The sequence below is a fragment of the Eurypyga helias genome, unplaced genomic scaffold (genome assembly GCF_000690775.1).
Source record: "Eurypyga helias isolate BGI_N326 unplaced genomic scaffold, ASM69077v1 scaffold22768, whole genome shotgun sequence".
Classification (NCBI taxonomy): Eukaryota; Metazoa; Chordata; class Aves; order Eurypygiformes; family Eurypygidae; genus Eurypyga; species Eurypyga helias.
The window spans coordinates 225-18,870 of NW_010266719.1; the positions used below are offsets into that span (position 1 = coordinate 225).

General features: G+C 39.7%; 1 protein-coding gene across 1 annotated transcript in view; it reads right to left on the reverse strand.

Annotated features, from left to right (window-relative positions):
* Positions 1-18,646, reverse strand: part of LOC104513749 (roundabout homolog 1) — a gene marked incomplete at its 3' end in the record, with an annotated part of 38,912 nt that overhangs the window by 186 nt on the left and 20,080 nt on the right. The window contains exons 5-13 of the mRNA XM_010157203.1: positions 17,551-17,559; positions 14,654-14,778; positions 12,554-12,725; positions 9,775-9,980; positions 8,277-8,358; positions 7,941-8,109; positions 7,674-7,840; positions 3,761-3,882; positions 1,124-1,355 (exon numbers count right to left, since the gene is read on the reverse strand). Of these exons, the coding sequence (XP_010155505.1) occupies positions 1,124-1,355; positions 3,761-3,882; positions 7,674-7,840; positions 7,941-8,109; positions 8,277-8,358; positions 9,775-9,980; positions 12,554-12,725; positions 14,654-14,778; positions 17,551-17,559 (1,284 nt within the window). The remainder of the gene's footprint in view (positions 1-1,123; positions 1,356-3,760; positions 3,883-7,673; positions 7,841-7,940; positions 8,110-8,276; positions 8,359-9,774; positions 9,981-12,553; positions 12,726-14,653; positions 14,779-17,550; positions 17,560-18,646) is intronic.

The following is an 18,646-nucleotide window of genomic DNA, read 5'->3' on the forward strand; positions in this document are numbered from 1 at the left end:
AACCAGTTTCTGGGCTACACAAATGCATTCTTTTATGCCCTACCCCGCATTAAGGGCAGATCTTGCCCACAAACTAAAAGATAAATAAGGAAGGCGATGTGAGCCGGCAGCCGAGCTCCTGAGTCCTGCTGCAGTCTCACTGTGCGGGACAGAACAGTCATGCTGGCCACCGGACTCTGAACTCGGAAACCCGTTACCTGAACGCCAGAGTCTCGAGCACTGAGTTCCTCCGTGTCCCCTCATCCAAGATCAACACTTTTTGAAAGATACAGTCTATAAATCGACTCCAGCAGAATGCTCGACCTCAGTTCCACTAGTGCGTAATGAGTAATACAAAACTTACTAAAATCAGGACAGAATGTTTTGAATTTAAAAAGTCTTTCTAAAAACTGGAGGCTTAATTAATACCTAGGATGAATGCCGTTAACCACCTGCAGCAATAAACCGGAGCTACACAGCATTTAAACTGGGAAGAGAGAAGGGGAAAGGTATCCCATCCCAACAGAGGCACTGAAATCCATGTTCAGAGGCACTGGCCATGTTGCATTCTCATTATGCCTGAGCAACAAAAGGAACAGCTTCATGAACCTTTTCAGCCCATGTATGAGATGGAAATACATAATTTAGTCCACTCTATCTGTTGCCCTCATTCATCTTTTCATTCTGTCTTACTGATTGATCCAGATATGAAAGCCTTCTAAAAATGTGGTTTCCATTCCCTCAGCTACAGCCCTTTGATGATTTCTGTGGTGTCTGCTATCTACTCAAGATAGTGATTAGTAAGTGCTTGAATCTGACAGAAGTCACTTGTGACCAGATCATGAACTCAGCAGGGAGGACTGCACACTGCAGTGAAGATAAAAAGCGCATTTCCCATTGTGTGCTGGAGAGGATTTTTGCACATCCCTCTCTCTCCGTCTCTCACGTGTTGTTCTGAATATTTACTTCTGTGTCACCAAACAATTCACATAATGATCAGTCCAACACAGCCTCCTCTGCTGCAGATTGCTGTTCTCAAACAGCACGCACTTCAAACAAAATCAAATAATGAACATATCAGAGGAAAGCAGGCCAGACTACAACTTCAAAAAGGAAATACGAAGACAGCCTGGCTCCTACTTGCCTTCTTCCAAGGTCTTTGCAAATTTGACTTCGCTATCTGCTCCCTGAAACTCGTTAAAAAAAGGGCGGGCCTTGATTTCATAGTTTACACCTTTCTTCAGCTCAGGAATGATAACGCTGTTTTTGGTTGGAGTCCTCACTTCAAAGATTAACCACTCTGACTCTCCATAGGATGCTGGCATAGGCCTGTACAGGATTTTATATCCTTGAATATACTGGGATTGCTGATCCACCTGGAAAGACAGCAGAACATACAACACATCCTTTAACAAACACTGACAGGGAATGATGTCTGTGATACTATAAATGGTCCTTGGACTATCCATTCATTCTATTCAAAATAAACGAGACTGTTGAAGTTGATGAAGGCTCCTTGCATTACAGCAGATTACAGGCCTGACTCACGAGTGCATTATTTTGATGCTGGCAGATCTGCACTGGTTTCTGTGGATTTATGAAGGCATTGAAGGGGGTAACAGTGTGGTATAATACACCCCAGCTCTGTGACATGAACAGCCTTTGAATCCACGGAGTGTCAGTGGAGCTTGGGACAGGCCGGACTTCTGCCCACCTCAATCTGCCCAGTAGGGCAGGGGGTACACAGGGAAAGGAGAGGGTGAGAGCAGGGGATCTACAGCTCCACAACTCAGGGTGATGAATGTGGAGATCACAGAGAGACCCTGCCAACTCTCCCAAAATGTGGAAGCCTCCCAAAATCCATGAAATGAGCACTGCTTCCTGCCTGCTTCCTTATGGAGAAAGTAAATGGAAAAGGCAGTCAGCTGGCACTATCTCCATTGCGGTGATGAGGCTGGGCTCTGCCAGAGCGCAGATTTGTCCAACCCCCTCTTCCACGTCCACCCACTCAGCAGGAGGCTCCTCTGCTGCAGGGAAAGGGCTGCTTTGAGTGGATTCTGAGAGGCTCATAAAACTCAATATGCTAACATAGCTGAGACTCGGAAAAGCAAATCAAAATGATACTCAGTGGTCCGGAGTGCTTTTTAAACCAAGGTTCTTTTGTACCAGCTGTATGGACAGAGATCTTATTGTAAACGGTGGTGGGACTCAGTGTGTTTGGCTGTATCTGAAACAGATCTTACAGAAGTGATCTCTCATGGAGTGTTTCCTGTCTTTTAACTACCACTTTCAATTTCTGATGATTAAGAAAGTCCAACAACAATAATAATGAGTATTTTAGAACAATTGCACCAGATTGTCCCTATTTTCAAAAATCTCATACAATGATACAGTAAAACTGTTTGCTTGCAATTTTACTCCAAAATGCAACATGTTTAATTTCTAATAATTGCATAAAGAATGCGTGTGTTAGCTGAAGCTGAGGTAATGCTTATTTTTGAAATTGCAGAGAAGCCACAGGCCACCCAAGAGACTGAGAAAAACTGCCTGTCTGGAAAAGGTTGTTCTGTAAGTAAAGGTCAAACTAAATCACACTAGGAACCTCAAAGATGTCGTAACGTTATTAGTTAAAATAGGAGATTGCCTGCTGCAGGTGGCCGTGCTGCAGGTGACACTGTAATTACCGTGCAACAGAGCAGATATTATTTGTACTCTTGCAGGACTGAGGAACCCTGGTCAAGGACCAGGACTCCATTGGGCTAGGGCTGTTCTACAAAGTCAAAATGCCGTGTGTTCTTGTTCAAAGTGTTCTGCCACGGCAGGGGCTACACCCTGTGCTCTCCTGCACTGTCCTTCCCCAATCTATGGACGTGTTTAGATGGAAGTCCTGCAAACACCTCAAAGCTCACTCCCTTTGGATTTACTCCTTCGCTAGTATAATTATCCCCCATTTTTAGTTCATTCTGCATTCTGTTTTAAAACTGATCTTCTCTGAATTACACTTTTTAATCTCATTGCTTGTCGCTTTTATTTTCCCATGTTGTTCTTCCTCCTCATTTCTACCTCTTGATTGCCAAACATCTCCCACAGCAACCCATTTCCAACCCTTTCTCTCACTGAACCTCAGCCTTGCTTTCTTGAATCTTTTTCACATATGTCCCCATTCCCCTTGCTTCAAGGATCCTACAGTATTTTTTCCTCACTCTCTCGTTTCCTCTGCTATATCCTCCTGCTTCCTCCTGTTAGAGCACGTCAACACATCTCAAAATTGTTTGCCCTTTTCATCTCCCTGTACCGTGTGTATTCGTAGCACCATGGGAAAGGTTCATATGAGGCTGTATCGGTTTGGGGGTGTTTCTCAGTATGTGTGTAGGATGGCAGTAACACTTTCAAACAGAATTATGCAGTATTTCACTCCACTGGTGACTGACAGACAGGGAAGTGCCCATGTTATCTCATTAGGGGACTGCTACACTTCCTACTGAAAGCAGTGCAAAAGCTTCAAATGATGTGACTCAAGGCTTTGATCAGTTCTTTGGCTTCCAGAGGACTCAAGCTCTCACCATATTGTAAGCACCTCTCTCTATGGAGACATGAAATGGTCAAAACGGGACAAAATTTAATGAAGTAGGAAAGCAAAGCCCAAGTAGTGTTCATTCCAGAGAAAATCATTTGCAAGCATACAAACTGCACAGCTTCGTAAAACTATGACTCCACCGCAGTCAAACAGCACAATTCAGCAGCATACAGAACCACCTCCATGACACACATTTATACTTACAGTCCAATGAACTTCAATTGAGGAGGAAGAAAGGATAGTAGGGTTGTGCAGATGTAGTACCACATCACCTAGTTCTCTCTGGACCTGCTTGTGATCCACACCTTGACTTGTTGGTGGAACATCTGTAATAATTTTAAGATTCCATTTTCACAAGTATATATGCTTTTTAGTAAGTATATTTAAATAAAAAAGAATATGCCATAAAGTACATGATGCTATCACCAATAAAGTTCACCCTAATTACTTCCCAATTATATAAGAAAAAAACTACACAAACTATTTTTTGGAGCATGTGTCCAATGCTTAGATAGTACCAAATCAATGTGCTGCACCTTCTTCCACAGAGAAAAACAGGAGGGAAATGCTGGATCGAAAATCCCCCACACTTAGAGACGTCTCTGGGAAATGACTACAGCAGCATCTCTTTATTCTTTCCTGCTGGGAAAATGTTCTGTTACCCACTGCAAACTCCAAGAGACCAGGAAACCCATCAAGAACGGCACAAGCAGAAGCTTTTAACTTCAGATAAATTCATGGGCAAACTTCCTGCTTTTAATTACAAAAGAAATTAACAAACGAAGGAAAGAAAAATGAGTTGAGTCATGTGGCTGCAGCTTCTCTGATGGGAAGTGGCTTCTGTAAACTGGAGGCAGAGCACAGCTGAGTGCTGTCTGGCTCTTCTGGCATTTGGTCTATCGTACAGCTAAAAGAATTGTTCATACGCATGAAGGGACAAATTCCTCTCAAAATACGCAATGGTACAGTGGAAACATATTTTCTGCATGCAGAGCCCTGGAAAAGCATATTTAGCTGAAATGGAATGACTGTCAGGCATGTATAAAATTTATAGGAGAACCACTAGTAAGGTGTCTAAAATGCACAGGTAGTAAGGACAGCAGAGTAACACGGTTCCTGTACTGATTTCACATGTGTCTCTTTTATCACTTCATTTTAAACAAATACCATGCTGACCATGGCTAGAAATCACAGACTGGGAAATTCATGTAAAGTACAGCCATCTTCAAGTCCAGGCTGGATGTGGCTTTGAGCAACCTGGTCTAGTGGAAGGTGTCCCTGCCCATGGCAGGGGGGTTGGAACTAGATGGTCTTTAAGGTCCCTTCCAACCCTAACCATTCTGTGGTTCTATGATACTTACAGTGATTTCTTTCTTCCTTTCCTTTCTTTCTTTTCTTTTTTTTTTTTTTAATTAATTCCAGATACAGAGTTACGCATTCCATAAACTTGGATGTAGTCTACTGCTTCCCTGCTTGACCTCCTCTAGTGACTAGGCAAGATCAGGAAATCTTCAAGGGTCCTGCTTTCTGAAGACCTTGGAAATTTCCATACCCATCTCCTTACAGGAAGTGCCAAAGACAGAGCACACAGAAATTGTGCATGCACTTATGTACAACTGCAACGACTGTAGTAAGTCACTGCAGGTGCGTAGACTGTCCTGGAAGCTGAGGTTTGGATAGCACAGTTGATGCTGGTACACAAGACACTTACTAAATGAAAGTGCAACAGTTGTAAAGCATGGTTTTTGCACGGTGGACATATTCTCAGTTTACCAGCTTTCGGTCTTGTTCAAATAATAATAAAAAACACTTTAAGAATGCATTAGGAGAAGGCATGAGGACATGTTTCTTTCCAGAAATATAGTTCCTCTCTGTGAATACAAAGCCTATGTCTCTGTGAATTTTTATCGTACAGTTTCCTCAATATATTTGCAAGAAGGTGAGATTTCTTCAAACTTAAAGAAGCAAACTGATGTTAGCATGTAGCCAGTGGGTGACAAATTTGGATTTTTAGCAAGGAACACCGATAACATCAAAAAAACAAAACCAAAAACCCCACCAGTTAGTCACTGCTGTATCCACATGTAGTATGTTCCACCAAAGAGTCCATTTGTCAAAGTATTTCCCTCCCCCACCCCTGTTTGAAAGCAGTAGAGAAGATTGTGTTGGGAGAGTTGCCTAACTATCACTCTGTTTGGAATGTAACAGGAAAGTCAGTGGAATAATTAGTTCTATCTTTTCTAGTCATAACAGATGAGTCATCAACAATATGAATCAAACTATTAATAGGCTCAGCCATTCCCACATCTGCTATCCAACACAGTTGGATATGTTTTCTTGTTTCAGCTCCAAGCTTCCAAGACAGGGTCTGCCAGCGAGAGCACCAAGGCACATTGGTAAAGAGTAAAGATGAAGGTAGTTTAGGTTCCTGGCTGGGACATGCATTTAGCACGAGACTATACCACCCTCTAGACAAAAGTGAATTGGGAAGTATTTTAACTTACTTAGCTAGAGCACAACTTACACAAAACTGAAAGGGTATTGCAAGAAGAGTGGAACTGCTGTAAAGAACTTGACAGCTGATTACATGCCTTACTACTGATGAAAATGTTATATATTGGTTGTTATTTTCACTCAGGCTTTGTGTGGTTCTCAGGTCTTCAGCTCCACTAGATAGCCAGAGCACAGCAAAGCTTTTCCATGCCATTATAAACCGTTACGTTCTGTGAGCGAACAGGATACTCTGCCTCATCTATCAGTCAGGTCAGTGACCAGTTCGGTTGGGTCATGCAGGCCCAATACCTCATCTCATCTCCAGGAGTGAAACCACACTGCATGAAAAACAGACTCTTGTAGAACACTGCAGCCTGCCCTTGTAATAACGTGTGTTGCCCTATCCCCAGGAACACAGAAATCAATAAATTAGGTTACTAAACCTCTCCTGGGCAACACGTCTAGGAACCCGTGCAACCCCTGTTTTCCACGTGCCCATGGCTCTGCTGTCTATACATCCACTGAAATTGTCACTCAACAGAAGAAACACATAATAACAAAGGACAGAAACGTGAAACTGTTCTCTTCCCATGGGACGTGAGAAAGGCTTGCTTTCAGACCAGATTCAGAACAAATGAAAACTCAGGAAACGAAAATGCTTTGTTTCCTTTAAGGAACTTCCTTTCAAAAACAAACACGTACTCACTTATGCAAACAAAGAAACAAACACACAACACAGGCACTCTTAATAAGCCAATGGGTCAATTCCTCCAGTAAGTAGGAAAAGCAGAAAAAAACCCCCGAAATATGATCTCTATCACTTCTACTTTGAAAAAGACAATGTCCAATTTTTCCCCTTCTTAAGAATCAAAGTACTTACTGTGGAAAAAGGCACACTGCAAAGTTGCAGTGCATTATTCCCGGCACACCATCATAAGCAAAATTTATTTTCTAGTGAACATAAAGTTATTTTAGATTTTACACAGCTGGACTCAGTCCATAGCTGAACTTCAGTCACAGCTGGAGTCTGCCAATGACTCCTTCATCCATTACTATGCAGGCTTTTCTTCCACTTGGCCATCTGTACGCATTGTCTCTCTTCCCTACTGTTTTACTTCCAATAGTAGTAATATTGCAATACTTTTAATATATTGCCAAAACCTCTTCGTTACTGGCTCATGATGCCTGATTCCTTCAAATTTTAGATTTCTCTCTTTCCTAATGCAGCAGAAACCAAATTAGATTATGTGCTGTTTCTGTCTCAGACTTAAGCCTCATTTGACTCCATGGACATCATAACATTTCCAAGGAATTTGAGGATTTGTGTGATAACTTAAAGCCAGAGATAACTTCTGTTGCTAACAAGAGCTATTCTGCAAGATGTAACTATCTTTGGATAAGAGATGCTAGGGTCCCCCCTTAGGCAATGCAATATGCTGTCTAAGCAGCTTTTAGAATCCCTGTTATAGGGAAATGCAAGTTTGAACACTGTATTTTACCATACAGCATATATTATAACCAGGATAGACAGACAAAAGCTAGTGGAATTCCTGCATCTGGTTTTGCTCGGTCAACTCATGACAGCTACTGTGGATCCCCAAAATGTTCAGTATCAAAAGCTTACCTTGAGTCTTCACTGGATCAGATATTTGGCTTGGGTCACTTAGTCCATACGCATTAGCAGCCCTCACAAGGAACAGATAAATTGCATTAGGTTTTAGCCCTTTAACTGCAAAACTCTCTGTTTTCACATTTTCAGCTACAGTTTGCCAGCTGCTACCAGATGCATGGCTAAGGACAAAACACACACAACAGCAGGTTAGCACGTGCTTCTTTAACAACGTATTCTACATAAGCATAACTGCAGCAAGATCACATGAGACTCATATACCTGAAGGCCTCAATTATGTAAGAGGTTGGTGTTGCACCTGAATTCAAATTAGGTTGCCATGACAATGTTACTGTATTTCTGCTGACATCCGTAACCTCGGGTTTTGATGGAGCACTAGGAATCAAGTTTGGGTCAGTGGGTCTTGGTGGCTGCACTGGGACTCCAAACTCTAACAAAGGAGAGAGAAATGCTGAGTATAGACAGGAAGCAGCTGTAAGCTAAATGCTGTTCACATCTGCACTGGCAATTTATGACAGAGTCAGATAACTTCTGCATTTCAATTTCTGATTTTCCTTTATGGATTTTCTGCACGCAGAGAAGCCCTAATTGATTTACCTTGGACCTCTATGTACGCACTCCATGTAGCTTCGCCACTTGGGGTTGAAGCAATGCAGGTGTACCGACCAGTGTCACCCAGCTGAGTGGGAAAAGAGAAGAATAAATATTTGAAACAATCAGGCACTCAGTGAGCTAGAAAAGTAATTACGGCTCTCTGTGTTCCCCCACGAATATGGATAAACGTATTAGGCTGCAAAAAACTTCGAAGCAGAAACGTCTTCCATTAGAACGTATGATTTCGTGTGCTGCAAAATGAAAATAGATACTCATTTCTGAGCATATGTTACACAATTGCACAAGCTGCAGATTCTAATTTAATGTTACCTATTCTATAATGAACAAACTGAAAGCCAATTCTTGAGGCATTAATTCCTTACTCTGCAGAACTGCTAACAAATAAATGGAGAAGGAACTCAGGATGACAAGACCCCATGCAACTGTCAGCCATCTGCCTAAATAAATGCCCGGGGATTTGTCTGGACTACAGCACTGGAGAGCGCGTTATCCTTAAAACAAAGCTTAAATATTGCACAGGGCCTTGTACATATGGGGTTCCCTGTATTAGTGTAAATTTCACTCTACAGCAGACCCAAAAAAAGAATCTCCACATGCTAATCTCATCCAGTTCCGAATGTTGGATTATTTGCCCATATGTGACTTAATCACATTTCAAAAGGTTTTCTTTCCCCCAAAAAGAAATGCTATCCTCCCAGCCTTCAGCAGATGAGCTGAATGGAAGCCCTCGAAAACGTGAGGTTCAAACTCCAAGCCAGAGTAACTTGTAATTGGTAACAGGGCAACTCTGGGGAACATAGCAAAGTGAGGCATTCAGCCTCACTTAAAAAAAATTACTACATTTCAAACCACGGAGAAGAGAGCAGAGAATAGCCAGCACGCTAAAAATCTTAGCATTTCAAAACATGTTACAGCGGGTGAGGCATGACCAGCAATACTGACCACGCATCTGCTATGATTCCCCAGGGGAGACAGGTATTTGGCAGGTGGTTAACCATTTTAAGCAATGTTGTTTACACTGTCGAGTAAATACGTTTAAAATGTAAAACTAGTCTTGAAAAAGCTGTGTGCATGGCTCTACTACTGCAGTATAGCTAACCAAAGGTTTTCTTCATAAATATTTGAAATAATTAGATCATTTCAATCTATTAGTGCTAAAGCCCAAATAATTTAAGGATTTGTCTTACTGCAACACAAGTTTTGCTTTCCCCTTCATGTCTTAAGCATCAAATAATTCCCTTAATTAATACCTCTTAAAAGCATTTTTCCGTAAGAAATCTGAAATAACATGATCTAGGAAGAATAAGCCAAGGTGTTAACCATAAAGAATGAACTATCTGAAAGCATGAAGTATCAAATATTTTAATACAATTATTTACCATTTCATTAACTCGTAGGATTTCCTAGATCAAACGTGCCTGGAGGTGAAAGAAATTAGTGAGACAATCAACGAGAAAATGCGTTTGCCAGTTCAAGCTACCTTGGCATATCGGATCTGTAATGCTCCTGTCTCCAACTGCTTGATGCGAGAGTCCTGGGTGGAAATGAGGATCCCATCCTTTTTCCAGAGGATAGTGGGCATTAAAGTGCCCGTAGCCACGCAGCTCAGTACTAAAGTACCATCTACAGCTACAGTCTGATTCACAGGACCCTGTCGAATGACAGGGGGAGGCCGGTCTGCAATCACTGCCAGAAGAAACAACAGGAAAGAGATTTCTGCAACTGGAAGCAATTTTCTAATCATCTAAGCAACAGCAGTTGCTTGAGGCTTTGAAACAAACTAAAGATAATTAAACAAGTAATTAAAGTTGGAGGCATGCATTATTCAGGGCAGGGCGCACTACAACGACGCACAACTACAGAATTTTAAAATAACACGGTATCTTCAGAAAGTAAAGCAGCATGACGTATTACAGAGTGGTGTCTGCTAGGCATTCTCTAATTCCAATGTCTTTATAAAGTGATCATGGAATGAGAAAGAACTTCCCAAATTCTTTGTCAAGATTACACCTTTTTCATCTTTTACCATGCAGCAGGCCTGTGTAACAGAATTCGTACTTTCAGCGTTCCAAGACAGAGAAAAAGAAGTGGACAGGCAGGGGGATAACCTGGCAAGTATGTAATTCTGAAAAAAATGTTATCGTGTACCATGAACTCATCTTGGTGTTGCTTCCTAACTGGGAGAGGCCTAGCAGCAGGGTAAAGTAAACACAAAGCTAATGAATTGGAGCATATTAAAAATTTTCCACTAAGAAATATTTTGCCAGTACTTTGTCTTTTAGCTCTATGATGACCTAATCTGTCAATATGACTTCAAAGCCACAAAGAGAATCCCACAGTGTCTTTGCATCAATATTAATGCCTCTTTCACACAATTAAAATTAAATGTTATTGATGGGTTATTTAATAACTGTGCACAGAAAGGTATGAAGCAGTTCCAGTATGCACAGAAAAAAAGGATTGTCTACATGAGGTTTTCTTCCCATTATCCAATGGATGATCAAAAAAAAGGCAAAAGCTATCTTACTGTGTTTGAGTGACCTCCTCTACCTGTACCATCCAACATGACATGGACTGAAAATAGCCACAACTTTATATTACCTAAACCTGTTCAGCAGTGTCATGGGATCTCACATAACTTAAAAACTGGTTTGGCAGCTGAAATACAAATCTGAAGTTCTGATAATTTGTGAACTTCAAATATTTCTAAATTACTTTTCATAACAACAGACAAAGTGTTAGTACTGCTTTTTTTTGGCTAAATTTCAGCTCCAGCAATTTCATCTGCATGTTCAAATGATACTTCGTTTTCAACTGCGTAATTTATCCTTCAGTTCTTGTCCCAACCTGTTGCAGTGCCCTGCAGTGCACTGCGAGGCCATCAGCATCTTTCTCTGCAGCGGCAGTCAAAATAAGCTCACTTATGGTTTCTATGTAACTTTGACAAGACTGTAAAGAGCTCTGCAATTTTCAACGAACGCTAAGGGGCTGACCAGTCTGTGCTCTACCGGAGAAATCTAATGCCACTGAAATCCGGGGTAATTTTAAGTGCGCTGAAGTTAATGGCAACTTGTATTACCTTAGGAAGACCAGGGTATCATTCTGCATATCCTGCCTTCGCTTTTATAAAAGTACCAAAAAAAAAAAAAAAAAAAAAGGCAAAAAACCATTATTGTCCCCAGACAGTATACAAAAGAACTACCCATCCGATCAATTCAGAGCTCATATTCATACTAAAGGAAATATATTTAAATTAAACTGTTTTTTTCCAAGTTCAGATGGTGTAGGTCATTAAGAGAAAAACTAGTAAGGTTAAGGTCGGTCCTTATTTTAATTTTCTTGTCAAATTTTTTTCTCGCCTTACCATAGCATTTTCCCCAATGGTAAATGAAAAAAAGTGGATTAAGAAATGTGGTTTACCACTTGTGAGAAACCAGAAAGGATTCAGTCCTATTCCTCCAAACAACCTCAAGCCAGCAGGTGTAAATAAACAGTTTTATTCTCCAGGTTCATGGCATGTTTCTAGCATTACATTATTTCTATGTTTTCTACAGGGCAAAGGCCTTGTTTATGGAAACTGCTCTCTGACTACAGCTTCCTACTCCTCAAAGTCTCTCCACAGACTGCACGTTCCTTCTTATTCTGTGAGTACTAAGATTATTACTTATCCTGAGTATCTTTGCTACTAAAAATACGGGAATTGGCAAGTTGGCCTCCCACCAGCATATATTACTGCTTGCAGTCATGCTCCCCTGAACTCTTTTTATCTTAAATTTTTTTCCCAACTGCTCCTTAAAAAGGAATGTACAATAATATTAATTTGTATGTTATTCTACTGACTTCCATACAGATTGAGGGTTTTTTCCTTGCTATAGAGCAATATTAAAAAAAAAAAAAACAGGGACAAAGCAGGTAAGTGGAGATGCTAAGCAAATGGACACACAGTAATAGGGATAAAGAGCTAGACGGAAGGAATCTAAACTAGATCTAGCGGAGAAAGCTAAAAACGTCAGATAAATTAACAGATCTAACAAAAATCTAGTGAAGTATACTTACCAAATATGAAATGGAAATACTGTGTTACACAATATCCAAAATTTTAAACCCCTGACAGAGATTGCCAAAACAGGATTTTTCTGTTCAAAGACACATGCAGTTGCGCTTATGCAAAGCAAATACCGAAGCAGTGTCACATCATCCCACTGCTGTCTTCCAACAAAAATAAAAACTTGGGAATGGTAAAATAAAGATATCATTACCATCAGTAACTTCCAAGTAGGCTTTTGTTATGATACTTCCCGCAACATTTAAAGTCTGGCAGATATAGTACCCAACATCAGATCTCTGGACATTGGTGATGGTGAGGTCACCTGTCTGGGAAACTGAAAATCGGCTGGATGACTGGGGGGGCTGATACGAGAAAAGCAGATTCTGCAAGATGTATCAGAAAGAAAGTAGGGGAAAAAAGGGTTAAATAAATTCAAACATCAATAATCTTAACTTCAGTATATCTAAACTCATTCATGTTTTTACATTATACATAAAACATTCTGCTCTTCGTATCTCAAGCATGTCTGTACCGTAATGTGAATAGCTTTTAGAGCTTCCTTGTGATACAACAGGTGCAGATACGCACACATAACTGTGTAAGTCTTTGAGGATTGCTCTAACACCCTCTACGCTCAATGCTGGGCTTTACACAATGTTGAACAGGCACTGGTGAAGATCTGGTATGTAGAGATACCACAGTGGTGCAAGCAACTGTGGAGTACCTAAGTAATATGCTTTAAGTCACATTTTTAAGAACTTATTCCAGGGCATCCTATCTATTTCATTTAAATGCACATGCTGACTTAATTACTTGTATTTTACCTTTTGCATTCCTAAAAATGGAGTAGTTACTTTAAAAGAGATGCTGTTTAGGTCTCTCTAATCATAGTGTTTGTGTCATTATAGAAATAAGCCTTATAATATAGAATTAAATCCAGTTTCTACATAGATAGTTTTTGGTATGAAGTACACAATATTTTACTAACAGTGGTTAAAAGTCAGAACTGCAGCCATAATAGTACAAGTCCATTACATCAAACATTTCATCTACATTTCTACTGCTGGCTGAACAATCTGTGAGTGAGAATACTTTAAGGTCACAGAGGCTGCTTTTTATCTATCTTGCCTAATTATATTTTGCTTTTCCAAAAAGCATCTGAAACAATGGGACACAACAGCTTCTACTTTAGCAGTGGCAAACCCTATTCACTGACCTCCTTCTCTGGCTCCCTTGTTCATCACATGTGGATGCCACTCAGCAGAGTCAAAAATGAGCCAGAAAAATGAGGTACTAGATAATACTTGGCAAAAAATGATGTACTAGCAATATCTGGAAAAAAGAAACCCAAAAAAATCCCTTCCCCCAAAAAATACAAACACAACAATACACCACTGCAGATTATCATCTAACTGTGGTTACTAGTATAGCTGTACTTAGGTATTTAGGCAGAAATGTTGCAAATGGAGTAAAGGAGTCAATCTCTAAGCGCTCTCAATTCCTCTGCCCTATTGTTTTGTAACACAAAGAACCCTGTCATGCTTTTGTACCATTCATTCCTTCATTCACAGGAAAACCACAGTCCCATATTCCTTCTTTCCCCCTCTGATAAAGAATACTTTGTGTCACTTCCCTCCTTCAAAAAACCACTCTGAAAGAAAACCATGTTTCACTTGCTGTGCTATATAGTGTTTCACCCATTGGCTTTCAAGATCCTTTACAAAGAAGCTGAAAAATAATTTTCTCTCCCATTCAAATAAGGAAGTTGGGAGAAAAAGTGACCTATTCAGGTACGACCTGTCAGCCAACTGACTGAGTGGGAAAGTGTATCTCCCAATCTAGTGTCCTGCCCATGGAGTGAGGCAGATCAACACAGCCAGTGGTTCAGTTTGTCAGGCACACGCAAACATGTGGCAAACTAACAGCTGCACCATAAACCCAGAGCCAAACTTTCTGAAAATTTGGGAGCGTTTAGCATTATGACTTCAGCATTAGTCATCTTTGCATCTCTTTAAAGGTCCTTCCCGTCAGGTCAAAAAGGTTTTCATGTTAGTGAACACGGAGTGCTTCTAGTTGTTTCACAGACTTATTTTTACATTCATGGAGAAAACGGGAGATTGAGCAAAACATACAGATATTCCTTCTAGGAAGGCTGGCACCACCTAACATGCACGGAGAAGAAACATCCAGTAACTCCAAGCTCCAGACCTAATTTTCACATCTTAAAACCAGTAATTAAAGCCTTTTTCTTTCATGTGACATCATCTCTTCAAGAAACTGCCAGGAAGAAGGGACAGAAAATCTGTTTTACCTGACTTCCCTCTCTCCGCCAAAAGATGGCTGGCTGAGGGTTTCCAGTTGCTTCACACTGGAAAGTCACTGTTCTCCCCAGTGCAGCTACCTGATCTCGAGGCTTAACAACAAACTGCGGAGGCTCTGAAAAAGGAAAACATCAGAAAAAACATAAATCACACCACTATCAAAAGACCAAAATTAGCCTAATTGAAAGCCAAAATTTGCCTACTGACTTTAAATGGTGTAAAACAGAGTAGCTAAGTTTCTGTAACAGGGAGAGGCAGCGCAAAGACACATCAGCCTCTAACAGCCAAAGCTTCAGCATCACTCAGATCACCTTTTCTGTTGCTGGACCTCCCAATGCAAACCCTGACTGCGCATCACTTGCTTTTATTAGTGACCACTTAGACAAGAAAGTACGTCCTGATGACTTAATGGGTCAACTCGCAGAGCAACAGTCACTAATATTAACAAATCTGTAACAACTTGTTTTTTAAAGGAGGAATATGGCTACAAGTCAAGGAATATCTCAAGTTGGAAGAGACATATAAGGATTATCGAGTCCAACTCCCACGAATGGAGTCAGAATGGAGAAATCTTTGAGACACAACTGGCCCACAGGCCACACTTTGTCAAGGACTGCAAAAAATACTGTTGGGTAACTATGAATTCAGGCTCACATGCACAAAAATCATCATCTTTGATTTAGGAAAGCTGAGGAGAAAGAAGCCCTTAATTGCTTAGATAAGAGACTTTTGATGTAGTCGGGGTCTCAAAGTCAAAAGCCTCAGAAATATGACTGAACAAATTATAACCATTTAGAATCTTCAATCCAACTACTGAAGAAGAATGAATTTCAAGGAACAGCAGAGCTAAATGTCTTCCTCATTTACATAGGCAAGGGCATGTTCAAACAAAATATATATGCAAATGAAGGCAAATTTGAAACATCTGCTCAGCCTAACATTATAAATAGTGCATGCCAGCATTGTCCAAACCGTTTGATTTACGCAGACGTCAACAACCCCTTCATCCAGTAGTAAATAGAATGTCAAAAAATCATGTCAGTCACATGAAAAAAAAAAAGCATAGGGTATCTTGCAGGGGCTAGCACAGAAAATAAATCTAGCGTGTTTTACAGGCTGTTAACTCTCACTTCTGGAAAAATGTGTATTATGTGCACGTCCATTTACTCATCCATTTCCAATTCCTTCTGATCATCTGTCCAAAACCAATTATTCTCTCCCTCTTCTTTGGGTTGAGAATAAAGGGGATGATTTGAATTGAAGTTTAGTAACTAAATGTTTTTGGTGTTTGTTTTTTCTTTTTTCTTTTTTTTCCTCCTTTCAAACATTTCTGTATTTACAAGATCTTCCTTTAAAAAGTGTTCAAATCATATAATTTAAAGTTATCACTCAGTAAGTTTTATAAAAAACAATTAATTATGGATATATCTAGAATGAACAGTCAAAGTAACAGAGTTCTTTCTAAAAAAGTTGCTTTCAGGGTTCATGTGGGCAAATACTTTCAGTCATCTGTTCCTTGTGCCTTGTGTCTCTGCTCCCTGTCGAGTCTGTATTAGAATACACTCTTCCTACGACTCTCCTGCGTTGGAAGGAATTTTTAAACCACAAGACATTATTATTTATGTTTGGATGCAAACGCTACCTTCCCTAGAGTTAATTTAGATAAGAAACTACCCAAAGTGAAGATGAGATTGACCTAAAGTAATTAGCAGACTTCAAAACATTTAGCTCCGAAATATGACATCAATACCTTGGAAGAAGATGAGGGAAGACATTGACATGAGAGCACGTTTAATTTAGAACAGAAGGTGAAAATGTTGGGAGGTTGCCACGGGGTTGTCAGGTATTATGGGGAAAATGGAGATGAGGGTGAAGCACCTTTGTTATGCTGTTGGATTCTAATAACAAGAATAAATTTAGCATATAGTTAAATTTAGGGCTTGGCTGGTTCCGTACTAGTCTGTGACACAATGGCACCGAAAACGGAACTGAGAGTTTCTAAATCCTGAGACAATGCACAGCATTTATCAGGTTTCAGATTCGGTTGAACTTGAGAATGGGTACAGCTGTAAAGAGGTTAAAATGGTTCTGGCTGCTGGAGAAATAGCTGAATGCTTGTGCTTCTTGTACCTGAAACTGACCCTTCAGGGACTACTGAACACAAAAAAATGATGGGAAATTCAGTCTTTCAGGTAACCACGGTAGAATTTATAAAATGTAATTAGGCATATGTTTCTCTGGATGTTACGCTAAATATGCATTTTGTATGTGTCTTATTCTAAATATATATCCATATTGTGCGTATGTGCATTATTATAAATTTACTGCCATTAAGGTAGTAGTAAAAACCCTATTAGCTGCAATGTCAGAGGAATTAAAAGCAGGTTAAGTGAAACTTTGTTATTAAATTCCATTCAATGTTCACTTTGCTGGAAACATTTTCACTTTTTTTTTAACTTCAGTTTGCTTTCACACCTTAGGTCACATACTTGGGGTATGTGGAGAACATATTGTAGAAGATGCTGAAATAATAATCCACTTAAGGGAAGAACAACTATCCTTGAGACCTTTAAAACAAAAATAATTTTTTATAGAACACTTTGAAGTTCAACTAATGCAGTCACAGAAGAAGGAAGACATTAGGATTTCACTCGTTACATCACATAAAAACAGACCGAAAGTTAGCAACCCATTACCTTTCTCTTTGCCATTAAGTTACCCATACTTCATGCAGAATTTATTCTGTGCGATGTGTCTTGTCAATAACAAGTAAAAGATGGGAGCTGACTGGTTGAAGGACATGGAAGGGGATGGATGGGGTGGGGAGGAGAAGTTCCCGTCACAGTGATACGATGACTAGAAGATGGCCAATAAAATTTCAACTTACCAGACACAACTAAAAACAAAAACAAAACAAAAAGAAAACATGGAATAAATAAAATTGAACAGACATGAAACAAAGCAAAGAATAAAGCAAAATTAAAAAAAAAGAAAATAAAAAGGACCTTGGCAAGGACCTTAGAAAGCACACTTATATTCTGATATACAATAGGTTTAAAATGTTGAATCCCACTTTTGCAATTTGATCTTTTTAAGCAGAAGTCTCTATCAAGTGCTGAAAACAGGCTGTGGAGGAAAACGAGTAACAGACTAAAATAATGATCAGGCAAGCTGGGTTCTACTCCGAGCCTTTCCAACAAACTGTTGTGCAACTTGAGTAAAATTTTTTTTTTCATATTATTGCTATTTCTCTGCATGTAGAGCTTCCCACAGTAAAATTAACTTGAAATCTCCAGTAAATAGCAATCTGCAACACTGCTGAAACGGAACAGTGACATTTACACCTTTTCTAAAGCACCCAAACATCTACAAACAAAAAATACTTTTCTGAGGCTAAGAGCTATTACAAAGGAAGTTTATTAAACAGTTAATAATATGCTGAGGCATTTAGACCACACACCAGCCTCTTCAGTATGAGACTGCTGTACAAGGTCATAATGCTCACTATTAAACTGCAAATGCAAACTAAACCCCAATCAAAATTAATTTGAAAAGATTCTTATCCCTCTTCCTCCTCCCCACCTCAAACCTCAATTTCACTGTAACATTCAAAACCAGAGATTTATTGCAGGATACTAGATTTTTCAACAGAAATTGTCTGTGGTAAATTATCTAATATTAAATTATTTTTCAACCAGAGTTGAAAATGTTCATAAACTTTGAAATGGCACAGATCCTGGCAGGCTAACTTCACTTACCAAAGAAAGGCATGTAAGAAAGCATTCCAATTGTATACCACTAATTGAAAGGAAAAAATGTAAAAATCATGCATTTTGAGAATATAGACAGATACTGACAAGAAAGTTGTTCAGAGAAGAGTAGTTGGTGTAAGATAATTACAGTAAAAGTCAAAAAATATATCTATTTTTTTAATGCGTGTCACAAACACCAAGCCCTTCAACACTCTGGTCTTATCGCTTCCT